The sequence below is a fragment of the Bos indicus x Bos taurus genome, chromosome 1 (assembly GCF_003369695.1).
Source record: "Bos indicus x Bos taurus breed Angus x Brahman F1 hybrid chromosome 1, Bos_hybrid_MaternalHap_v2.0, whole genome shotgun sequence".
NCBI lineage: Eukaryota > Metazoa > Chordata > Mammalia > Artiodactyla > Bovidae > Bos > Bos indicus x Bos taurus.
In genome coordinates this window covers 112,810,445-112,836,344 of record NC_040076.1, presented here as the reverse complement: position 1 = coordinate 112,836,344, position 25,900 = coordinate 112,810,445, and the positions used below count along the sequence as shown (strand labels likewise).

General features: G+C 42.7%; 1 protein-coding gene across 2 annotated transcripts in view; it reads left to right on the top strand.

Annotated features, from left to right (window-relative positions):
* The window catches only part of ARHGEF26 (Rho guanine nucleotide exchange factor 26), a 162,628-nt gene extending 143,795 nt beyond the window's left edge, over positions 1-18,833 (top strand). For both annotated transcript variants that reach the window (XM_027543198.1, XM_027543192.1), the window contains 3 exons: positions 13,254-13,321; positions 14,509-14,613; positions 16,713-18,833. In XM_027543198.1, the coding sequence (XP_027398999.1) occupies positions 13,254-13,321; positions 14,509-14,613; positions 16,713-16,855 (316 nt within the window). In that variant the 3' untranslated portion in view covers positions 16,856-18,833. The remainder of the gene's footprint in view (positions 1-13,253; positions 13,322-14,508; positions 14,614-16,712) is intronic.
* Positions 18,834-25,900: the final 7,067 nt, after the last annotated feature.

Below are 25,900 nucleotides of genomic sequence, written 5' to 3'. Positions count from 1 at the left end.
CAACCACCTACCTTCAGCCAGGCAGCAGAAAGCCCAGTGATTTATCAAAAGAGACACTGGGTTTAGGGAAATATATTTATTATAGGAAGGGGGACCTCCTGCAGGTGGGTCTTGTCTAGCAGTTGGAAAGTGGGCTTGAAAGTGGGCTCTTGTCTTGCAGTTGGAAATGAACTGTCCAAGGAGACACATGTGCTGACAAAGCAAGAGGCTTGATAGGGAAGTGGGGCCCAGGTGGAGAGCAGCAGTAAGGGAACCCAGGAGGGCCTCTCTGCCAGAGCGCACGATCTGAGGTTTCATAGTCATGAGGAGTCATCTTGTTTGGCTCATGCCTGGTCTGACTCAGGGTCCTCCCTGGTGGCATGCACATCTCTCAGCCATGATGGATTCTGGCATGACAGTTTCTGGGAGGCTGGCTCACATTATAGGGTGGCATCTCCTCCCTCCTTTTGGCCCCTCCCAAATTCTTCTGATTAGTTTTTTGGGGCAGCACCCCGTTCCTTATCAGGACCCTCCTGTTGTGAGACAACTCATGCAAGTGGTTATCGTCTTGCCTGGTCAAGGTGGGTGGTTTTCTTCAGTGGTTCCCGAACATTTTGATGAACCCTCTTTCCTGTCCAGAGTTTATGCAGAGGCAGAACAGTCATCGCGTTTGTGCCTATGGTTTCAGCAGCAGTTAGTAGGCAGTCCATTCTCATGCGGGATGAAGGTAGTAGCGGTAGTGTTAGTTGCTCAGTTATGGCCGACTCTTTGTGACCCTGTGGACTGTAGCCTGCCAGGCTCTTCTGTCTATAGGATTCTCCAGGCACGAATACTGGAGTAGGTTGCCATTCCCTTTTCCAGGGGATCTTCCCAACCCACGGATCGAACCTGATCTCCTGCACTGCAGGCAGATTCTTTACCATCTGAGCCACCAGGGAAGCCCATATGGGATGAAGCTAAGGGGACTTAAATGTCGTCTACCCTCGCTCTTATTGACCAAACTTGAGTCCGGGGCTTGCCTGTGCACTGTAAGGCCAATCTACTGACACCGGGTTGTGATGAAGGGATGTGCAGCCTTTACTGTAAAGGTGCCAACACAGGGATGGGTGACTTATGCTCTGAAAACCCCCAAACACCCAGATGGATTTCAGCAAAGCATTTTTAAAGGCCCGGTGAGGGAAGGGGTTACAGGGTATGTGGTCAGCTGGTGCACAGTTCTGATTGGTTGATTTCAGGTAACAGGGTGGTTTACCTTATCAATCCTTAGGTACCGGTGGGTCTGGGGGTGCATGATCATCAAGTAGTTAATTCCTTCCATTTTGGTGGTGGTTTTAGTATCTGTGACATAGCTCAAGACTGTGCATCAGATACTGTTATTTAGGTACCTCTGGAAGGAGCTGCAGCAGAGGACACTGGGGGTGGGGTTCTGTCCTGAGAAGGCCCTGTAGGATCCTATTCGGTTACATTGCAGTTTTGTCCACTTAGAGATAGTTGACCAATTTGTTTGGAAACTGGAAGCCTCCTCTTAAAATCATCATCATCAGATCAGATCAGATCAGTCACTCAGTCGTGGCCGACTCTTTGCGACCCCATGAATCGCAGCACGCCAGGCCTCCCTGTCCATCACCAACTCCTGGAGTTCACTCAGACTCACGTCCATCGAGTCAGTGATGCCATCCAGCCATCTCATCCTCTGTCATCCCATTCTCCTCCTGCCCCCAATCCCTCCCAGCATCAGGGTCTTTTCCAATGAATCAACTCTTCGCATGAGGTGGCCAAAGTACTGGAGTTTCAGCTTTAGCATCATTCCTTCCAAAGAAATCGCAGAGCTGATCTCCTTCAGAATGGACTGGTTGGATCTCCTTGCAGTCCAAGGGACTCTCAAGAGTCTTCTCCAACACCACAGTTCAAAAGCATCAATTCTTCGGCACTCAGCCTTCTTCACAGTCCAACTCTCACATCCATACATGACCACAGGAAAAACCATAGCATCATAGGCAGGTATTATGTTGGGTCAGAGGTTGAAGCCTTGGAGGGAAAGAAGGTCCCTAATCCTTGGTTCTCTGGGGTTCCTATACTCTCTCCTACTTGGCTCTTACATGGTGTGATGAAAATGAATCAGGGTGAATAACAACCCTAAGACTGTAACAAAATCTTAATGAAAGAATTCTTCTTAAATATTCTTAATATATAAGAATTCGTAAGCTAAGGGGGCTTAATTGTCAAGTCTACCCTCTTCTTAAATTCTTCTTAAATATTCTTCTAAGAATATTTAACAGGGACCCTGGTTTGTTAGAGATACAAGAAAAGAAAAAGAAGGGGAAAAGCTAACCACGTGAAACGATGAATGATCATTTCATGTTTTGGGCACTAGAAGTAACTTTTCAAAGGGTAAAGAAAACCAAGAGGGGCAGGGTATAGAAAGCTATTTGAGATTTAAAAACAGCAGAAAGGGAGTATTCCAAATGCACTTCTCAAGCTGACAGAGGGAATGAATAAGAAAAGGAGCGCCATCCCCTGTGTTTGTTTATAAAACAAAGAAATGCCTCTTCCTCAGGCCCCAGAATTCTTCCAGGAAAGGGCTGGAAAGCCCTGCCGCATTCCAAGGATGCTCCTCTGTGTTTGCACATCTGGGGAGGGCACCTTTGGTGGGTGTGGTGCTTACTGGGTTGTGCAGGTGACCAGCAGGGGGACACACCTAAGGCCAGGGCTGAGGCATTTCTTGAAGACATTTCTTCAACTCTTAAAAATGATTAAACTCCAGGAGTTGGTGATGGACAGGGAAGCCTGGCGTGCTGCGATTCATGGGGTCACAAAGAGTCGGACATGACTGAGCGACCGAACTGAACTGAACTGACTGAATATCATACATGAAACGAACCGCCAGTCCAGGTTCGATGCATGATACAGGATCCTTGGGGCTGGTGCACTGAGACGACCCAGAGGGATGGTACGGGGAGGGAGGAGGGAGGGGGGTTCAGGATAGGGAACACGTGTACACCCGTGGCAGATTCATGTTGATGTATGGCAAAACCAACACAATATTGTAAAGTATTAACCTTCAATTAAAATAAATAAATTTATATTAAAAAAGATGATTAAATCCCTTAGCGTGTAAAGACAGACCTAGATCTCCTCTGTTTGGGGGAAGCCTCTCTCAAAAAAGAGAATTTAGTACGTCTGAACTTTAGATCTTAAAGAACTTTAAGGATGAAAATAAGTCTTAAACACTTCAGAGATGACTGCTTGTCCAGACATTCTAAAGAATTATTCAGAAATGAAGACATTCGTGTCATTTTTAATAAGGGAGAAAGTGTTGTTGGTTTCGCTTATGTTTTCCTTTTCTCTGTGTTTATAAGGATTGTTTGTTCTTTATTCAGATCTTGCCAACATATCAACAGATCTTTTCCTGACTGTCTCATCCATAATTTATGTAATCTCTGCTGCTGGTTTCTGAGATTATTCCAAGAGAGTAGGCAGTAAGCCGGCACGTCCAGTTTTTATACCAACGCTCAGTCCTTTCCTGGGACTTTCTGTATCCATGTTCCACCCTTTTTCTTGCCGTGGACTGAATGGATGTTCATTTCCTCAACCAGAAATTCTCAGAATATCTAGTTGTGTCACCCATAAACCCGTGGGTATGACTCATATTTGTAGCTCTTTAATAGCAAGAGAACTTTCCAGAAGATGTGAACGGGTAGCTCTCTCCTTGGGTATGGAAGGAATGACTCCCTCATTCTCCCCTGATCCCAACTCAGTTACAGTTGCAAAGTAAAAATCTGGACAAATACTTTGGTGCTGAAAAAAAACAGGACAGTCAAAATGCACTTTTTTTTTTGTTTTCAAATCAGCTGTTTAAAATCCTGGCAAGCTGTCATATGCTGTATTTGGAAATGTGCAGGTTGACACTGGGCTACATGGTTTTGAACAGTCAGAGTTTTGGTTTTGTAGAATGTTTTCCTTGCATCTAAGGTTTGCAAAAGGTATAGGTGAGAATGTTTTTTAGCTTTTATATGTGGTTAAAATAGTCCATTAGCAATCTAGTTGAGAAAACAAGGTTTTTATCACCACCCTGGCCTTGATTAATTGCAGAATTTCAGATCAATTATTTACATTCTTTGGCTATTCTTTGGTTTGAAAAAGAATGAGGTCTGTACCTAAATATTTACCTTCTTTGAAAAACTGTTCTTAGTAGAGGCCACCTGGGAATAGGAAGCAGCAATAGGAAGGGGGCGGCTCTTTGGCACAGGGACAGTTCGGCTGTCATAAGACAGTGGAATTGTGCAAGAACAGATTAATAGCTTTGATTACACAAAGAATGCAGAAAAGCTCACTGAAAGGAAGTGGGGCAAACACTTGGCAAGCATCTGGGATGGGCCAGACACTAAGCCAGCCAGAGAGCATGAAGAAGGGAGCTGTGGGTGTCTCTCGAGGATGGTGCTTCAGAGTTTTGAAGCACGTAATAAGTAAGATGACATATAAGTAAGACAGCATCTTGGTTTCTTCGGGATCATTGTTATGTCTGTTCTGGCAAAATTAAGAAGAGCCCCGTTTGGCTCTCCAGAGCATCTTTAGACAATATGTAGTGACCCTCATTATAAGCCTGATGTCCAGCTCCCTCGGCTTTTTCCCCAGATATCAGATGAGATTCCACAAGGTGAAGTGAATTGCCTGAAATCACACAGGAAATGGGTTGCCGACAAAGATGCGACTCGACCTTGACCTTTCTGATTCTAGCCTTCTAATAACGTTAAGCTTCTTCCTGAGAGCTGCCAGCCAGGAGACTATCCCACTCCCACCTGGCCTTATTCTGGACCTGAAGGGGAGACTCCAGGAAGCCAGTTGCCATCAAATGTGAAAAACTACTAAAATGTGCAGTGTGTAAGTCCACAGACTCAAAAAAGGAAAAGGTCTGCGGTAAATTTAGGGCATCATGTGATTTGAAATATTTTATAAGGCTGAATAGATGCTGCACCCCCCAGGTTATTTTCCACTTAAAAACTTCCTTTTCTGTTCCTTTGCCCACTTTTCCCACTTCCTGGAATACCCTTCTTGGAACTCCTCAAGTTACCAGATGTCTCAGTCCTTGGGCTCGCTCCCGGTGCCAGGTCTTTCCTCTGCAGGGAGCCCCTCAGCGCTGCTCCTGAGAGCACCGAGCGGCCTTGTTCCCGAGAATTCCAAGCGCTTGCTGCAGGCGCCATGCTTGTTGGTTCATTTTTCCCCTTCAGTCCCGTCTCACCCGCCCTCTGCTCTCCCACTCCTGACCACGCCCCCCGCCCCCAACCGAGGTCTCCAGGACCTTAGCGCTCAGGCTCAGTAGTTGCGGCGCACGGTCTTAGTTGCTCCGCAGCACGTGTGGTCTCCCCAGACTGGGGATCAAACCCATGTCTTCTGCATTGGCAGGTGGATTCTCTACCACTGAGCTACCAGGGAAGCCCTCTTCACCTAATATTAAAAATAAGTGGAAAAAAAAAAAAGTGCAGTGGCAACAGTAAAGTCAGGCAGTGTGTTCTGGAGTGAGTGTTAGGTGCTAGGGTGGAGAATGTCCTCCAAATTAGATGGCGCAGAAAGACGTCTCCGGGGACATTTGAACTGAGCCCTGAGGGATGAAGGTGAATACCTGTGGGAAAGGGCATGGCCAGAATGGTCCATGCAGAGGGCACAGCATGTCCCAACTGCCATGAAACTTGGCCTGAACGTAGTGAAAGTGACTAGATCAGAGTAAGTCAGGGGAGAGTGGGTAGTTGAGACACTGGGAGCCTGGAGCATTCCAGCAGAGCTATTCCAGTAGGCTCTGTGGGCTGCCAGTCCTCAAACTGTTCCTGGCCCGGCCTGAGGGAAACAGTTAAAAACATACAGCAATTTGACATTTCTGCAGTATCAGAGTGTGTGATTATTTCAACAGCAACTCATTTTCATTGTATTTGAGAACAGTTGGTCCACACTGAATTGGAACAGGGGTGGGGGTCTTGGGGTGGTGAAGACCAGTTCACCCCAGATATTTCGAGAAGCACTGGTTTAGAATTGCATAAGCTGGAGAGGCAGGTGTGGAGGCAGGAGATTCATGGGGGAGAGCAGTTAGGGTCCTATTATATGAGTCAAATGGCAGCATGGACTGTGGTCTGTGAGAGGAGATGGAAACATACCGTGGAGGCAGAGGCAACAGGGCCAGCTTCAGGACTGGATGAGTTGGGGTAGCCGGGAGGGAAAGAGGAATCGATGATGCTTTGGTTTGAGCAGCTGATGCCCTACACTGAGTTACTCCTTAACCATCTTCAGTATGGTGTCTTCCTCTGCTGCCCGGTTGAGGGCACTGCATCAGAAGATGAGCAATGGCTTCCTGGGGACCACCCCCAGCAGCCCAGATTTCCTTTTTATTTACTTCTAATGCCATTTCGTTAGCCATCCAGCTCTCTTATGCTGACCCTTCTTTTTTGAATTTTTCTCAACCTGTTATCTGTGCACTCTCATTTTTTCCCCACATGTAACCTTTCCTCTCCACTTCCCCTTCAGAAATGCAGCCTTTCTGAAACTGGTCATCACTGGTACCTTCTGCTTCCCCTAACATGCCCGTTTCTTTAATTTCACATTATCCAGTTGGGAGACGTGGTACCATTTCTGATGCTTCTAGGTCTGAACAGATCCATCCTGGACTGGTTCTTCTTGAATGAAAGTGTATTGCATCTTCCTACATGTTTCCATCCCACCACCTCCCCCCGGGACAACCGCATATCCTTTACCTTTTGAGGCATCCTCAGAGCCTCTAACTCTTCTCTCCGCTTCTGCATGGTTTTACTACTAATGCCCACACTCGGCTTATTTTGTCTTTTTCTCACTCGGTACATAGCAGGTTCCCAATGAGTATTTTTTGGAATTGCCCCACAATTAATCTAATTCATTTTTCTATATCCAAGCCAAGGTGGACTTGCAACCAAGTGCAGGGAAATACTGCTTCTCTCTCAATCTCTATTCACTGGGATTTTGTTGTTGTTAGTTTTGTGCTGCTAGAGCAAGTGTTATCTAAATTCCACCTGTTTTGCAACATTTGTTCTCAGGGATGTGGTTAAACCATTTTAAGGATGTACCTCTAAGCCATACTGTTATATCTGTTTGCTTTTTAAAGATCTTAAGTCACTGTATTATTAATGAGACAATAGTCTGTGGAAAACACAGAAGCTGACCCTTGATAAAAGGACGAGGGCAGAATGGTTTCCTACTGTCGCTTCTCCCCCTGGCCTTTCAAGAGGAATGTTGGAGCCCGGGAGCCCCCTTTGTCTGCCTTCATTAAAAGGAAGCCCAGACAGCTGCAGCTGGCATGGAGTGAGGCTGTGGCAAGTGGTGTCCTTGGCTTCCTGTGTTCTCAGTGGAATTTGGATGGCATTTGGGTCCAGCCTGTGCAGGACATGTTTAGTAATGAACACAAACTTTTATCTTCTATTTTGCTATAAGATATAATCACCTTAAGCTGTAATCAGAGGTCCTTCTCAAAATTTGTCTCACAAGATGAACTAGATGCCTAATGGATGTCGTTAGTCCTGTCAGCCATTCAGACAGCCCACTCCTGGGCCTCCTGATAAAGGGGCATTGTTTGCAGGCAGTCTTTTGCTCTCTTCCTGCTTCTGTTAATGACTTAATTAACAGGAAGTAAATAGGATGGAATAAAACTGTAAATAGTGTGTCTAACCTACTCTTCACCCTTTAAGAAAAATCCAGAGATGACACTTTGTATGGGAAAAAATTATTTTAGGTTGTAGTATTTTTTGAATCTACGTCTAATAATCTTTTACATTTGTAGGTGCCCATCAGGATACTTAATCTTTCGTGATTCCTCATCATTAATATCCAGGAAAACGAGAGCAGGTGATGGCGTTGGCCTTTTTTTTTTTTTTTTAAAGGAAACAGGTAGTTGACCCACTTCAAGTTAACTCTAGGATGTATGGACCAGACTAGGTTTCATGAGCTGTTTGATAGGACAGACAAGAAACAATTGATTTAACTATATGACATGTCACAGAATATGAATTTTACAACTCTTAGTGAGCTAGGGGAACTACTTTGCTTTGGTTAGAGTTTTTAAAATAAGTTGAGCTGGTACAGCTTTATAAGGCTTTGTTGCACAGCATTCATGAAAATGTTTTCTGCCCTGCGGGTTTTCTTTGGATCACATATTGAATTCATCTCGTTGAACTGAATGTGTGAGAGAATGAACAGAAACAGCGGTCTGCATGGTCACCTTAGGAAGGCTCAGGGGACTTTTTCTCCAAAGGCCATGGGTACAGGAGTTTCAAAAGGAACCATAAGTAAATTTGCAGGCTGTGAAAAGGAGCACAAAAGGGGTCTGGTCAAATGCCATTTTAAAAGGGATAAAGGAAGGTCAAACAGCAGCTGAAGTCTCTGGGCTTCTATTGAAAAACCAGGACGACCCCCTCCAGTAGTGAAGCCCTCCGTGGGCACATTCATTCCCTTCTATCTCATCCACACTCCTGCCTGTTTCAGTCTGCTTTCCTCTTTCTCAGGATGTATCAGTCTTTTCTAGCAGATGCCTGATATTCAATGAAAGTCCAGCTTGGCTATGTCTTTGACCTTTGTGCAATTAAGTTTAAACCTGTGCATAATCATATAAGGGACAGGTCAAGGTGCTACGATGGCTGACTCCTGAGTGGGGAACTGGAGGTGCATCATTTCACGCATGTAGAGAGAAAGGACTGCGTTTCCAGATATCTGTGTCAAAGGGGTCTCTCCTCAGCTCAGTCCCCTTTCTCTCCTGGTCAGATGGGTTTTACAGAGAAGGCGCCATCCCAGCACAATGCAGGATGCGTTGGATTCTGTGTGTTTGTCTTTTGCTCTGATCCCTCATTGATGGCTGTGAAGAGCAAGAGACCCCGTACTACTCACTTAGCAACCCCTGCCTACCACAGGGCTCCTGCAAAGGCAAGGACTTGGTGAATGCCGGTTGAAAGGAGGAGTCAGAAGTGCCTTAAAAGTTGACCTGCCTCGGGTCTCCATTAGTGGCACTGACTGTCGATTCTGGCACTTTGTTTGGGCAGAGGGAAATCTCAATGAACTAGGTTTGGTGTGGACTGTTAATTTGTGTTGTCTCATTGTCCCTAGAGAAAATAGCTGTCTGCTTCTGAGCCCTGGACCTGATATCTAAATTTAATAATGGGTATGTCTACACCCAAGGTTTTCTTGTTCTTAGAATTCCATTTTACGTGGAGCAAGTCTCCTCCCTGCTTTAGAGATGCAGTGCTTTCCGCCTCATGACAGGCGGGAGCTCCTTGGCACAGTCTGTGGAAGCCCCGGGTAATGTCGTGCGGTTTTGATGGCATCTCAGAGGGGGTGGGGCTGATCCCATTGAAGCCCTTTCAAGAAGCGGCTCCTTTCAGCAAGGCAACAAGGAGTGTCTTGTTCTGTGCCCTGGAGTCCCTGTGAGGGGCTGCTGTGTCTAAAGGATGCCATTAGCATCCAGGCAGTATGCCACAGGAGCGAGATTTCATCTGGACTTCTGGAAGCTGGCTGCGGGGTGAGGCTGCTGCTGAGACCAGTCACTCAGGGCCAGAGAGGGTCCACGCTGAGGACTGCAGACGGCAGTAAGGGCCATGTGAAGATGCTATGGTGAGCTGGACAGGTTTGGATATGGCGTGTGGAGACACAGATGGATCGTTTCAGGTTACGCTTGGCAAACAGCGCTTCCATCCTTAAGATACTGTTTAGTTTTCAATTGCCTTTGTACTTTAGAAATTCTCATTGAGCTTGAATTAAAAAAAATCCCTTACCTAACAAAGGGATTGTATGGAGAGAGGAAGTGCTTTACTGGCTCCTTATAAAACCTCCTTAAAGCCCTGGGCCTGTATTAGAGAGAGATGAAGTTCTTAAAAGCAAGGCTGTGTCACGAGTTTCTATATGAACTTTGCATATTACTACTTGACACAGCAGCTCAACCAGGGATTGGCCTCATTTTTTTCTTTTAAGTAAGTCTGTCTTTCAGGAAATTGCAGTTTCTATCCTTCCTGCCTCCCTGGTTATTTTGTGAGCACTTGCTAAGGAGCGCCACCTCTTTGATCCCTGGCTGCCTGGCTTACAGTCTGACTTTACCACTTAGCAGTTTTACTATGAGCAGGTGCTTAACACTCCAGACTTCAGCTTCATCCTCTGAAAAAAAAAATGGTAATAATTTTCAAAACTGTTCTAAAGATGAGATGGTACTCACTAAATACAAAAAAGCACCATACCTGGCATATACACAATCCCTGATACTATTTACAGGATCCAGTTCCTGTCCTGGAGGCATCTATGGCCCAGTTGGAGAAACAGATAAGCCCATAAAAGATGGGGTCAGTGTGCAATGCGTAGTAACAATTTAGCAGAGGTCAGTGTTTACTAGTTCCTGTTATGTGCAGGCAGATACACAAATAAGGTGCTTGCCTTCAGGAAGTATGTACCTGCCCAGCAGTGTGACAGAGCTATGTGGAGGGGGGCCTGGGGACAGCATTACCAGAACGAGATGACGTCAGAAATGTGGTTCATGCTTCAGAGGAGGCCGACCTGGAGGAGATGAGCCTTGTGTTTTCAATATTGGGTGAATGTTTTGAACAAAAGAAGCCAGATATATCAAAGTGGACAACAATATAGGATTCCATTTTCATAAAGTTCAAAATAAGCAAAACTTGTCTGTGTGATGGAAATCAGAACAGCAGTTACCTTTGCGGGAGTTCATTGATTGGAAAGAACAGAAAGGAACCTCCTGGTAGGTCTGTGTCTTGATCTGGGGGTGTGAGTACATGGTTGTACCTAAGTAATACTTACAGATCTGTATACACTTAATAGTGCAGTTTTTTATGCATGTTCTTCAATAATATGATCTTGTTTAGTCCAGTGCTTTTGTGACTACATGGACGGTAGCCTGCCAGGCACCTCTGTCCATGGGATTTTCCAGGCAATACTGGAAGGGGTTGCCATTTCCTTCTCCAGGGGATCTTCCCGACCCAGGGAACAAACCTGCGTCTCCTGCATTGGCAGGTGGATTCTTTATCACTGAGCCACCACAGGGAACTAAGTAGTGATAATGAGCGGACACAGCTTGGTTAAAAATAGAGGAAAGGTCACACTCAAGATTGAGAAGAATAGGAAAGGTATGGAACAGCATGTCAAATTCCCGACTATAACAAGTTGGTCTGGATGGAAGGATGGATACATGTCAGAGAATAAAGATGGAATGACAGAAGCATCTTTCACGTCCAGGCTGTTAAGGCATCCTTATGGTAGTTCTCATTAGTTTTCTGAGGAACCTCCATAGAGGCTGTACCAACTTGCATTTCCACCAACAGTGTATGAGGGGTTCCCTTTTCTCCATACTCTCTCCAGCATTTGTGATTTGTAGACTTTTTAATGATGGCCATTCTAACTGGTGTGAAGTGATACGTCATTGTAGTTTTGATTTGCATTTCTCTAATAGTTAGTGAGGCTATCTTTTTATGTGCCTAGTCGCTCAGTCATGTCTGATTCTTTGCGACCCCATGGACTGTAGCCTGCCAGGCTCCTCTGTCCATAGGATTTTCCAGACAAGGATACTGGAGTGGGTTGCCACTTCCTTCTCCAAGGGATCTTCCCGACCCAGGAATCAAACCTGGGTCTCCTGCACTGTAGGCAGACTCTTTACTGTCTGAGCCACCAGGGGAGCCCTGATAATTAGTGAGGTTGAACATCTTTTCATATGCCTACTGGTCACCTGTACATCTTCCTTGGAGAAGTGTCTAGGTCTTCTGCCCATTTTTTGATTGGGTTTTTCTTAAGTGAGTTGTATGAAAGTGAGAAAGTTAGTTGTTGAGTCCTACTCTGTGACCCCTTGCACTCTAACCCACTAGGCTCCTCTGTCCATGGGATTCTCCAGGCAAGAATACTGAAGTAGGTAGCCATTCCCTTATTCCAGGGGATCTTTCCGAGCCAGGGATCGATTTTCTAGACCCAGGGATTGAACCCATCTCCTTCATTGCTCTTCACTCTCTTGAGTCACCAAGGAAGCCCTATGAGCTGTATGAGCTGTTTGTATATTTTGGAGATTAAGCCCGTGTTGGTCCCATCATTTGCAAGTATTTTCTCCCAGTCCATAGGTTATTTTTTCATTTTGTTTATGGTTTTCTTTTCTGTATAAAACCTTGTTAAGTTTTATTAGGTCCCATCTGGTTATTTTGTATTATTATAAGGCATCCCTTTCTTAATCCCTTACTTAGGTAGAGTATAGTAGTAGAAACTGACCTTGGTTTGGGTCACTTACCTTGGAACTTCTGTTTAGTCTTCTCATCCTTTGAACAGGCTTTTGGGAAACTTAAAGGAAATAATGTATCTCAAGTGGTATGTCTGACAAATGCTTCCTAAAAGATTTTAAAGTGTATATGTTTGTGTGGTTTATTTAATCACAGTCCTAATATTTGACTGTCCAAATCAGAAACTTGGGGTTACTGTATTACAGAGTAATGTTTGCTCATCTTAAACTTTTGATCTTTTAGTTAAATAATTATTGTTTCATATAATTATAGCGTAATATAAAAAAATCTTTTTTTTAAACCTTAAAAAATTTCTTTTGTCTGTAATCACTAAATCACTTTAAGCATCTGAGAACAGAGAATTTCTAGTTCACTAAGGCTTACATTTGGCAATGTTTGTTGTAGGAGGACAGAACAACTTTAAATATGTCAGTTTTCCAGTTTTCTCATTTATTTGGAAATGTGTGTGTGTGCAGGGAAAAGAGAGGAGGGAGTGGCAAGAGATAGATTTACTAGGATTTTTTTTTTTCATGAAATTTTATTTTGAAATGTTAAATGTCAGATTGTGAGTGTACAGAGTATCTTTTTGCGATTATTAGTGTAATCAGCTATTTGTTAACAAGATGATCCCCTAGTGAAGGAAATGGCAACCCACTGCAGTATTTTCACCTGGAAAATCCCATGGACAGGCGAGCCCGGCAGGCTCCAGTTTGTGGGGTCACAAAAGATTCAGACACAACTTAGCAACTAAACAACAACAACAAACCATCATATGAGAAATTCCACTTAATAACAAGACAGAGTCATTCAGAATCTCTTGACAATGACTTGTTTGGGGCTTATTTACATTTTCCAGATTATCATTTTAAAATTGGTTTTGAAGACCAGTGCTTACCTTTCTAGAGAATCTCTGCCCTGTTTTGGGGGAAAGAAGCCTTTACATTCTAGAATATACCTCATTCTGTATCTAAGCACTGTCGAATCTCTAAACTGGATGTTCCCTGCGTTTAGGAGTGAGCGAGCCCGTTGGATAACCGCCCTGGGACACAGCAGTGGGAAGCAGCCTCCAGATCGGACCTGTAAGTACCCGGAGGGCTGACAATCTGAAACAGAGAGAGCTCTGCCCCCTGCTGGTTGCTGGGTTGTTAGTGGTTAAATTCCACACTACCCGCTTTTAAGTTCCAAGGTTTCCTTCTTGCTGCCCCACATCAGCACTGGGTGCACCCCGCTTTGGAAGACAAGGGGACAAATTCCAACCTCAAGTGCAGTTCTTTGCTCTATAAATGTGGCACATCATTGCATAGCCTTCCTGAGTCTCTTAAATCACCTGCAAGTTAGGTGCACCATTTATATAATATGATAGAATAAAGTTAAATGTACATTGACCGCCTTGCTTATACTATCAAGCTCCTCCATTTCTAGTTTGTTAATGGGCAGTAGTAGCATATTTAAACCTTCTCCATACTAAAGTGTACTTTTAACCTTAAGGTAAATCACTTTACCCTTCCTTTTGACTTTTTGTTATTAAATAATATTAAAAATGTTTTAATTTTCTAGGGAGCTAGGAACTGACACAGTGAAGGGTAGTGCCACGTGCTAAGCATTCTGCTTTGACGTTATGCTGCTCTGGGTGATTCTAGCTGGAAGGGCAAATTCAAAGAACTGGGCCAACAAAACTGGATCTCCTGGAGCACTCACAAATCACAGCTTAAAGTCAAAGCTTTAGTGACTGGCTTGAAATTTCTCTGGAATCAAGTTTTATATTAAAAAACAAAGTAAGAACTCAGGTCAGCCAGGACCAAATCACTGAAGTAAAAGTTTGTCTGTTAGGATCTAACGTTTGGCTGGAACTTCTTTTATTTCTACACTTCTCTGGCAGCTCGCAGGTGCTTCTAGGTGGGCTGGGGCAGCACCCTGGGTGAGAACCAGGAGAACTGCATAGATTTTGGATTTTATCCTCAGCTGCATGGCCTTGGCACATACCCAATCTGTCTTGCCTCAGTTTCCCCCGTGGCTGTTTCTAGTTGTATTGTGTGATGTATCTAATGACTTATCAAGGCTATTTTTGAGGGGATTCATGTATCATAAAAGGCCTCTCTTGATTCTGAGCTTCTAACTGAAGCTCTGGGCCGAGTAAGGGAGTTCCTAGAAACTCATTTCTGCTTCTTTTTGGAGCCTACCTTTTTTCTATCCATGCTGGCTGAGTAAATGCAAATTATTGATTTGTCCCTGTTTCATTTCTCATTATGTCCTCTTTCCCCCTCAGCACTGACCCAAGTGGAAATCATTCGATCATTTACTGCCAAGCAGCCAGATGAACTCTCTCTGCAGGTGGCGGATGTGGTCCTTATTTATCAGCGTGTTAGCGATGGTGAGTGGGAGTGCTTCAGTGGGGTGGTGGTGGTCCGGCATTCAGGGTCTCATTTTATTGTCAATGCTTATGTTCCCTAACCTTTTTGGTTTTCTCCTATGCACCTTTCTCTCCTTTATCTACACATTACTGTTTCTAAATGTTTTTTAATAGGCTGCAGTTACATGGCTGTTAGTCAAAAGGAACCATGAAAGGTTTCCTTCCTTCCTGGTCCCCCAGTGACCTAGTTCTCAGCTCCAGAGTTTCCTCCTTCCTCATTTAAGTCAGATGGGGGACAAGATGGTACAGTCGGAGGACTCTAAGGTCACCTCCTCTCCTGAGCACACAAAAATCACAACTGGTAAACAGCCATCAATAAAAAGACTGGAACCTACCAAAAAAAGATACTGTATATCCAAAGACAAAGAAGAAGAAACCCAACAAGATCAAGGGGTGCACTTACGATACAAGCAAATCTCATATGCCCTCCGCCCAGGTGGGCAATCCACAAACTGGAGAACAATTATATTACAAGAGTTCTCCCACAGGAGTGAGTGCTGAGCCCCACTTCAAGCTCCTCACCTGGGGGTCTGACATCAGGAGGAGTAGCCCCCAGAGATTTGGCTTCAAAAACCAGTGGGAGTGTAGGCTCTCCACAGGTCGGGGGGAAGTAAGACTTCACTCTTGGAGGACATACACAAGGTCATGTGTAAGCAGAACCCAGGGCAAAAGCAGTGACTCCACAGGAATTTACATCAGACCTACCTGCGGGTCTTGGAGGTTCTCCTGAGGAAACAGGAGTCAGCTGTGGCTCACTGTCTGGATAGACACTGGTGGCAGGCATACTGGGTTATGTTCAACCACATGATAATCCTGGTGCCTGACATACTGGCTTATTAGTACCAAGACCTGGTTCTACCCAACATCCCAGAGGCTCCAGTAATGGGAAGCCTCAGGCCAGCCAATCAACAGAGCAGGAACACAGCCACAGACATAAGCAGACAGGCTCCCTAAAGAATTCCTGAACCCACAGCCACCTGTAGACACAACCCATAACATGGCCCTGCTGATTGGCCATGTTAACTTGGCCCACCAGAGAGCCAAGACCCAGGTCCACCTACCAGTGGGAAGGCACCAGCTAGCCTCTGGCCCTTGGGTGATGTGAGTGAGCGGAGTGTACTGTTGAGACATACAGGACATCCCCTGTAGAGCGCCACTTCTCCAAGTTTGAGAAACACAACTAACCTTCCAAATATACGAAAAAAACACACAGAAGTTTAGACAAAATGAGATGGCGCAGGAATATGTTTCAGACAAGGGAACAAGATAAAACCTCAGAAAAGCAACTTAACTGATGTGGAGATCAGCAATCTACTCAAGAAAGAATTCTGAGTAATGATCATAAAGATGACCCAAGAATATGGGAAAGAACAGATGCACAGAGAAGTTACAGAGTTTTAAAAAGTTATAAAAGATAACAACCAGAGTGGGAGGATACAATAACTGAAGTGAAAAACATATCTAGAAGGAATCGACAGGAGAATAAATGAGGCAGAAGAATGGATAAGTGAGTTGGAATACACAGTAGTGGAAATCACTGCCATGGAACAGAATAAAGGAATGAAAACAAATCAGGACAGTTCGAGACTTCCGAGATAACCAACCTTTAAGGGAAAAAAAGAATCTGAAAAAAAAAAAAAAAATATATATATATATATATATATATAACTGAATCACTTTGCTGTACATCTAAAACTAACAAAACACTGTAAATCAGCTATACTTCAATAAAAAAATAAAAGTAAAAAAAATTACTTTCTCGCTACCCAAAGCATCAACATTCCTTTCTTCAACTCAGCCCAAGCTCCTAAACTCTCCCAACCAGCTGACTTCAGGGCCTCTGATCATGTCCTGCCTTTCATCATGACATGCCATTGATCCCCTCTTGAAAGGTTTCCCTCTGTTCCACCTCTCTCCTCACCTTGCGTCATCTGTGGTACCCAACCTGGGGCAGAATGCTGGCTCTGAAATTTGCCCCTACGCTCCTCCCTTGGAGCCAAACACAATCAAGATTCCTCCAAATACTTGGTGTCCCCTGAGACCTCTGCTCTTTTTTGCAGGCTGGTATGAAGGGGAAAGACTTCGAGATGGAGAACGGGGCTGGTTTCCTATGGAATGTGCTAAGGAGATAACGTGCCAAGCTACAATTGATAAGAATGTGGAGAGAATGGGACGTTTGCTGGGACTGGAGACCAACGTGTAGCCTTTCCGAGGGTATTCTGCCACTGCGAGATTTGCACTACATCATGGTGGGCTGGTTGGTTCAGAGCTGGTTTTGATGTTAATTTTAACATAGCCTAGTTAAGAATGGAAACACTTGCCTTTAAGTTTGCCAGGTGGTTCTGTTCTCTCAGGAGAACAGCTACTGGACACGGTTAGTCCGCAAAGCTCAGTCTGTGCACAGCAATCCTTTTGCAAACCTCTTTAGGTTAACAGAATAGCTGAGCAGTTCACTTCAGGGATCAGGCTGCCTCAGCGACTCCTCATTGTATCATGTCCTGACATAAAAAGAAAATATATGTAAGATGCTGCATCCTCATTTTCTCTATCTTCATTTAACCAAGAATGTATATTAGCTCTCTTTAAACATCTCCTTCACATGGTTCTTCCAGTATTACCAAGGTTTTATGTCTTTAAGAAATGCCCAGTTTTGTAACTATTTTTCCTGACTTTTATATTTTAGATCTGATAGATTTCAAAAGGAACTGCTAGAGTTCTGAAGGTGAGCCCAGCCTTTCTAAACCTCTTCTCAGAAAAGGGAAATTGACACTTGAATTTTTGTCACCCCTTTCCTCATTGGAAGGGAAGGAGCCTTAGAAGATTTTTCTTTCTAACTCTGGTCTTAGGTAAATATATTCTAATAAAACATAGGCTACTCTAACAACATAGAATTTAGATGCCTCACGTACGTGAGAAAATCTTGAATATAGGACAAGGGTCCTGCTTTTTAAAAACAGACTCAACTGAGCTGATTAGATGACGTGAGGCCGCTTTGCCTTCAATAACATGAAGTTTTGGACAGTTCCTACTCCTATTTGCAGAAGGAAGTTGGCTGAAACATACTTTAACCATTTCAAAGAAGGTAAAATTGGACCTTAAAAGGTATCAAGAAGCCAGCATGGTACTTAATTACAACATAACATTTTGACCTTAATGGGAACTCATTTTATTTGCACTAAAGGCCTTGCTTGCTGAAGTCTCTTAACTCTTATCTGTAGAACTTTATTTCTTCCACTAGTACAAGGAGAGAGAAGAGTTCTTATAATTGAATGTTATCATAAAGAGGGAATGGAGGGTTTGGAAGAGTGAGGGGGAGGAATGATTTTTTTTATGGGCAGCTACTTTCCACCCCTACTCCATTCTCTTCCACAGAGGGCCTGGCAAAGGGAACACCCTTCAAGGACTCAGGTCCTGTCTGCCATGTCCCCAGCTGCTGTCTGCCAACCAGTTTACCTGTGTGACTGCAGAAGCCCAGTGCCGGAGGCGAGCGAGCCTGGCTCACCTGCTTTGTGTCCTGTCACTGCAGCAGTTGAGCCCGTGGTGGGGTGGCACCTGTGGCTGCGTCACCCCGGACCACTGTCCTTTATCAGTGGAACATTTCTGGGTATAGATATTCCAGGTCTTGAGCAACTTGAGGTCTGGGCAAGTCTGTCAGTGGAGAGTAGCCATGGACTCAGCTAGTGAGGTTTCAGGGTTGGTAAAACACCACAGACTTTTTGGAGGAGAGGCTAAAAAAATTTAACTAATGGGTCATTTTCACAGAAGGAAAGTAAATGTGTGGCTTTGCAAAGAGACCAGTTCTATTATTTTTTGCTTACACCCTATTAAAACTAAAAATTAGCAACTGTATGGATCCTGTATCAGTATGAGATGTTGAACAGTTCTGGAAATACGTGCGTAAGTCAAAGCCTATTTAGCAAGCGGGTTAATACCGTTTATTAGATAAAACATTGTTTTATAGCAGGTATTAACACATTCACAATGTTTCAGTTCAACTGTAAGTGACACAGTATTGTTTTTCACACCCAGTTCAGTTTCTATGTATAGCTTCTCTGAATTGTACAATGACTTCTTTCAGTGACCTGTGGAGAACAAAAATATTTTTTGTCCCAGTGAAATGAGACTGCTTGTACACTTTTGGCAAAAATGTGAGTTTATAAAGATTTTGTATATACTTGTTCTTTCGTGCTGATGTGATTTAATTTACTGTAGGACATGTTCATTTTAGTACATTTAAGTTTGCTGCATTTTGAGCTAAATCAGACTTCTACTCAAAAGGTATCTGTAGCTAGTATGAAAGCTGTCTGTCTGATCTTTTTTGTGGGCCTCAGTTGCTCTAAAACGCTGGGGCATTTTTAAGAACTGGGCCATCCTATTTCTTAAGAGTTTCCACAAAACCTCATGACTGAATAGCTTATCTCAAATCATTCAGTTATTAACCCTTGGAATAAACACCTTATTGTTCACTTTGGCCACCCAGTATCTGAACCTTTGTACTTGGGACATTTTACCCCTTTGTGAATCTTGGTGGAAGACAAAGAATGACTATTATTTCCACAAACTCAGTGGCTTAAAATAACATTCCTTTATGGTTTCTCAGTTCTAACGTAAGAAGTTTAGGATGGCTTGGCTGAATTCTCTGCATTTAGTCTCGTAAGACGGGAATCACAGCGGTGGCCTGACTGCTTTGCAGCTCCTACCCATTACTTGCCGAGTTCCATTCCTTGTGATTGCTGTGTGGAGCCCGTTTCCTTGCTGGCTGCTGGAGGGAGGGCAGGTGGGCCAGTGCTCACCGCTTCCAGGGACTAGACTGCCTTGCCGTGTGGCTCTTTCTACCTTCAAGGCAGCAGTGGCATGTTCAGTCCTTCTCACACGTGGAATCTCTCTCATCTTATGCTACCAGCTGGAGAAAATTTTTAAAACTCATGTTATTAGACCCTCAGAAAAATCTCCCTTATGAACTCAAATTCAGCTGATTTGGGACCTTAATTAGTTCTGCGTAATTATTTGGCCATGCAGTAAACCTAACTGGAGATGTCAACACCTAGGAAGCAGAGATCATGGGGCTTGTCTTAGGATTCTGTCTGCAACACTCTTTACAACACCTTAAAATGCTAGTTTTCCAGCAGTCTTTGCAGCTAAAACAGAGCTGTGTGATAGGAGCTATAAAGGCATCTCTGTTGCATTTTCACTCAGGTAGTGACAGACGAGGGGAGCAGAGCGATACGGAGTATCATCTCTGGAGTAGCAAGATGCACCTTCCTCTTTAGCCCATCCTCCGTGCGCTAAGTAACACAGGCCACAGTACCTACCACCGCTTCCTTTTTGTGGGTGTGGTCCCCAAAGGGCTTACTCTGGAGAGGAAACTCAAGAATCTCAAGCTTCACTTTTTGGGATTATGGCATACCAAGGTCTTTCAGAGGAAACAAAACCTCATTCTGAAGAAAGCTACCATCATCTTAGTTCTCAATTATTTCCAAAAAACAAATTCTCAAATGAAAGTTTAAGCAAAAAAAAACACAAAACAACCTCAGAGGAGCCTAGCAGGCTACATAACATAGGGTAGCGAAAAGTTGGACATGATTGAGCATGCTTAAACATGGAGATAAAGCCAAACTTCAAAAAGCAATAAATAATTAACCACAAGAAGTGACAGAAAAAAAAGAAAAAACTAGAAATTATGGAAGTAGGTTTAATGTCAGATTTGACAGTTAAAAGCTATTGGAGAACTGGAAGAGAGGCTAGAAGAAACCCACAGGGAAGCATGGAGAGGACAGGTGGTGAGTGCAAAGATTTACCTGGAGTCTCAGAGGAGAGGAGAAAGAGGGGCTTTGGCAAGGGGGTGGGTCTTGGCAATTTTGTTCTTAACAAAGGATGCTGGCTGTGTCCAGAAAGGGGACATGCCTTTGGCTGAGACGACTTCCTTCAGCCAAGGACAATTCCTGTACATGGCTGATGAGCAAAAGCTGTTGGTTGCTGGCAGTTCCTGACGGAGGTTTGGGCAGAACATGGTAACATTCACTACCTGTGGCTACGTCAAGATACAACCATCTGTAAAATAAAACGTATGACTAGGGATACAGCCTACATAAAGTTTCATTTAGCCAGGAAGATATTATGTAACAATTTTAAATATATATTCTTCCACTGATATGTTGGGAGAAGGAAAAGGCAACCCACTCCGGTATTCTTGCCTGGAGAAACCCATGGACAGAGGAGCCTGGCGGGCTACAGTCCATGGGGTCGCAGAGTCGGACACGACTGAAGTGACTTAGCATGCAATGATATGTTCTCAACATAAGTAAAAGCAAAAATATAACTTAAGTCCAAAGTCACAGCTTGAGACTTTAACATAGCTGTCTCATTTGATGTGAAAAATAAAAAGTATAAAAAATAGATAAAAATCAATGAAAGTGTATAAGATGGAAATAATATAATAGGCTTTTCTAGGACATGCTGCAACAATTTCAGCACATACATTAATGCACTGGTAGAATATTTAAATTTGACTATTTCCTGAATTGTAAGACAAGTTTCAACAAATTTTAAAGGACTGAAGTTATACAGAATGGTTTCTGATTATAAAATAGTTAAATTGGAAATCAGTAACAAAAATTAAGAACTATCCATTTATTTGGAAACTTTTTAAGATGTAAAAGTGTAAAACTCCTAAAAAATAATACAGGGGAAAGTCAGGGTGATTTTGTGTTTGGAGATGACTTCTTAAACACCAAAGACATGATGACTTCTTAAACACCAAAGACATGATCAATGAAAGAAAAAACTGGTAAGGTGAATTTCATTAAAAGGAGAATGAAAAAACAATCCACAGAAAAAATCTTGAAAAAAATCTGGGTAAAGGATTAGCATCTGAAGTATACAAAGGACTCTTAAAACTAAATAATTAGAAAACCCAATTAAAAATGGGCAAAAATATGGAAAACTCAAAGATATATAGATAGCAAATGAGCATATGAAAAAGATGTTCAAGATCATATATTATTATGCAACTACAATATTAAAATAAGAGAATGACTAAAATTCTGACAATACCAAATACAGGTGAGGACTCGGGGCATTCACTGCTGGTGGGAATGCAAAAGCCAATGGGAGACAGTTTGGCAGTTTCTTAGAGGGCTAAACACTTACCATACGATGCAGCAATCACATTCCATGATACTTAACCAAATGAGTTGAAAACTATGTCCGCAGAAATATCTACACAAAAATTATCTCAGCATTATTTATAATGGCCAAAGTTGGAAGCAACCAAGATAATCTTCAATAGATGAACAGATAAACTGTGGTACATCCAGACAATGGGATATTAACCAGCAATAAATGTGCTAGCAAGCCATAAAGATATGAAAGGACCTTAAATGCTTATTAGTAAGGAAGAGTTGCCAATGTGAAAAAGCTATACATTAAATGACTCCAAGTATGTAACATTTTCAAAAAGGCAAAACCATGGAGACAATAAAAGGATCCATGAGAGCTAGGGGTTCAGGGAGAAGAAAGGAGGATTAAGTGGAGCACAGAGGACTTTTTTCAGGGTAGTGAAAGTATTCTGCATGGTTAAGTCATGGTGAATATATGTCATCATACATTTGTTCAAATATACAATACCGAGAATGAGCCCTAATGGAAACCATGGATTTTAGTTAATAATGCATTAATGTTGGCTCATCCATTGTAACAAATGTACTAAAATGCTAATAATAGGGGAAGTTAAAAGGGAGTAAAAGTATACAGTTTGATCAGTTTTCCTGTAAACCTTAGATTTCTCTAAAAAATATAGTCTTTAAACAGTTCCTCCTTCAATGCAGGGGACCTGGGTTTGATCCCTGGGTTGGGAAGACCCCCCCTGGAGAAGGGAAAGGCTACCCACTCCAGTATTCTGGCCTGGAGAATTTCATGAACAGTATAGTCCATGGGGTCACAAAGAGTTGGACACAACTGAGCTACCTTCACTAACAGTTCGTTTGGGAAAACTAAATATTTAGGAAAAACTAAAGCAATACATGTATACTATAATCATGTGCTCAGTTGTGTCCAACTCTTTGCAACCCTCCAGACTGTGGCCCACCAGGCTCCTCTGCCCATGGGATTTTCCTAGCAAGAATACTGGAGTGGGTTGCCATTTTCTCCTCCAGCTGATCTTCCTGACCCAGAGATCAAACCCGTTACCACCTGCATTGCAGAGGGATTTTTTTTTTAAACTGCTGAGCCACTTGGGAAGTCCACTGTAATCCACAGAGCAAGCAAAAACTTTACAGAGATATGCTGATAAACAACAGACAAGGTAAAGTGGAATACTAAATAAACTGTCAGGTAACTAACCATAGGAAGGCAAGAAAAAGCAAAGAGAGGAACGAAGAGAGAACCAAAAAACAAAATGGCACACAGAAAATCTAAGTGATATAAATATATTAATTAAAAGGGAGATACTGACAGATTTTAAAAGTGACCTAACTATATGCTGTCAACTTTTGGAAACAGTTCAAATGCAATTATAACGGTAAGTATAGAGTAAATGAATGGGAAAAAGGTAGTATCAAGCAAATGCCAATCAAAAGAAATCTGGAGGGGCTACACTAGAACATAAAGCAGAGCAAATTACCAGGAACAAAGAATACTACCTAACAATAAAAGGGTCATTCTGTGAAAAAGATGTAACCCCAAGTGTGTAAGTACCAAATACTGGAGCTTCAAAATACATGATCAAAAACTAACAGAACTCAAGGGAGAAAACAGACAAATCCACAGTACAGTTGGTAATGATATAGAACTGAACGACATCAAGGAATGAGACCTAACTGACATCAACTTAGGGAACCCCAGAAACAGGAGGTTACACTTTCTTTTCATGCGGATATATAACATTCACCAAGATAGATCACACTCTGGGGAATAAACTTGACAAATTTAAAAGAATTGAAATCAGGGTTTCCCTGGTGCCTGAGAGGTAAAGAATCCATCTGCCAGTGCAGCAGAGTTCAATCCCACATGCCACAGAGCAACTAAGCCTGGCAGCTGCAACTACTGAAGCCTGCTCACCCTAGAGCTCAAATTTCACAAGAGAAGGCTGTGCACTGCAATCAGAGAGCAGCCCCACCTCCTGCAACGAGAGGAAAGCCCACGCAGCAAGACCCACCACCGTCAAAAATAAAATTATTTTAAAAAAATAATTAAAAGAACTGTTTTCCAACTACCATAAAAGAACCAAACTAGAAATTAACAGAAATGTCACAGAGAAATCTTTAATCACTTGAAAATTAAACAGCACACTCAATCTGTTAAGAGGGAAATATATTGAGGACATAAAAAATATACTGATTGAATGGCATGAGACATTGAAACATGTATGTTGGGGCTAAAGCAGTGTTTTAGAAAGGGATTTATGGCACTAAACACTTAAATCTAAGCTGCCACCTCAAGAAATTAGAAATAAAAAAAAATGTAAACACAAGCAGAAGGAAGGAAAAAAGGATATAGAAATCATATATATATAGAAATCAATGAAAGTGAAAATAGAAAATCAGTGAAACAAATAGCTAGTTCTTTGAAAAGACGAGTACAATTGATACACCTTTTAGCAAGCTGACGAAAAAAGAGACTGTCAATGTCAGGAATGGAAGACTACATATTGTTGTAGATTTGACAGATATTGGTAAGAAGATACTCAACTTCACATATATTCCACAACATTGACAAAGTGGGCCAGTTCATTGAAAACCACAAACTACCAAAACTCTAAGCAGTCTTAAAGGTTGGTTCTACAGTGCTTCTGCATCAGCTGTCTTCGTTCACGCCCATCCCTTACCCAAACAAGAAAAGTTTTGTCTTATGCCCTGTTCTTTTCCTCACGGTGGATGTGCAACCTCTTGACATCATGACCTCTAAACTTGGCGTTTCTCTCCCACAGAAGGCTGCTCTAGTTGTTCTCAGTTTAACAGTTAAGGTACTAAGACTAAAGATTCAGGGACTCTGCATGGATAGCATGGTTCCCAGGGATCAGAGAAAATCCGCTTTTGAACCCTGTAGTTTCTAGTGCTATTTTGTTCTGCTGCACCAGTGTTCACATAGGACTATTTATTTGCATTTCCATCAGCTGTAAAAATGCCTATATTTGCTGATGCCCAGAAGAGAAACCCCTCTCTAAGGTTGTAGCTGCTTGCTTTGCGGTGTTTTTGCCACATCTTTAAAAAAGACAGCTCCTTCTGAATTCTCTTCTGGCACCTGGTAACAGTGGCTTAACCCTTCCACTGTACTAGCCAGTGAAGAATGGCACATTTTGCCATATTCAGGTCAATGGCTTTAAATTTTCTGCAGTTCTAAAATTCACAGAGAATAATCCTTCCTCTCTAATATCCCTAAAGTCCCAATTACTTAACAACATGAGGTGGAAAATCAGATCAGAACACACATATAGGACAACCAAGGAAAACAGCAAGTAAGTACATGAAATATGTTCATCACCGATCATTATAGAAATACAAAACAAAATCACAGTGGGCTATGAGACTCCACAACCGTTCAAGGCAAGTACTGGTGAGGGTTTGAAACACTTGGAATCATAACATATGGAGTGTAGATGTGTAGAATGGAACACCTACTGTGGAAGTCAGTTTGGCGATTTCTTATAAACTTAAATACAATATAACACAGCAATCCTAACCATAGGTACTTATCCCAGAGACATGAAAGTTATCTGTCTACACACAGACCTGTATACATATAAAAATAACTTTACTTGTAACAGCAAAAAAAAATTAAAGATAACTCACAAAGGTCCATCAACTGGTGAATCAATAAACAAGCTGTGATGGGCTTCCCTGGTGGCTCCGTGGTAAAGAAATAACCTGCCAATGCAGGTTCAATCTCTGGTCTGGAAAGAAAACACATGCCGTGGAACAACAAGGCCCATGAGCTGCAGCTACTGAAGCCTGCGTGCCTAGAGCCTGTGTTCTGCTACAAGAAACTACTGCAATGAGAACCCTGTGCTCTGCAACCAGAGAGCAGGCCCTGCTCAATGCAACTACAGAAAAGCCCGTACGCAGCAACTAAGACCCAGTGCAGCCATAAATAAAGACAAAAATAAATCCTAAACAAAATAAAACAAGCTACAGTGTAACAAACACTACTACTAAATACTACTAAACAATAAAAAGGATCTAACTTCTGATACATTTAGCAACAGAAGTATCTCAAAAGCATTTTTTATTAACTGAAAGAGCCGAACACAGAA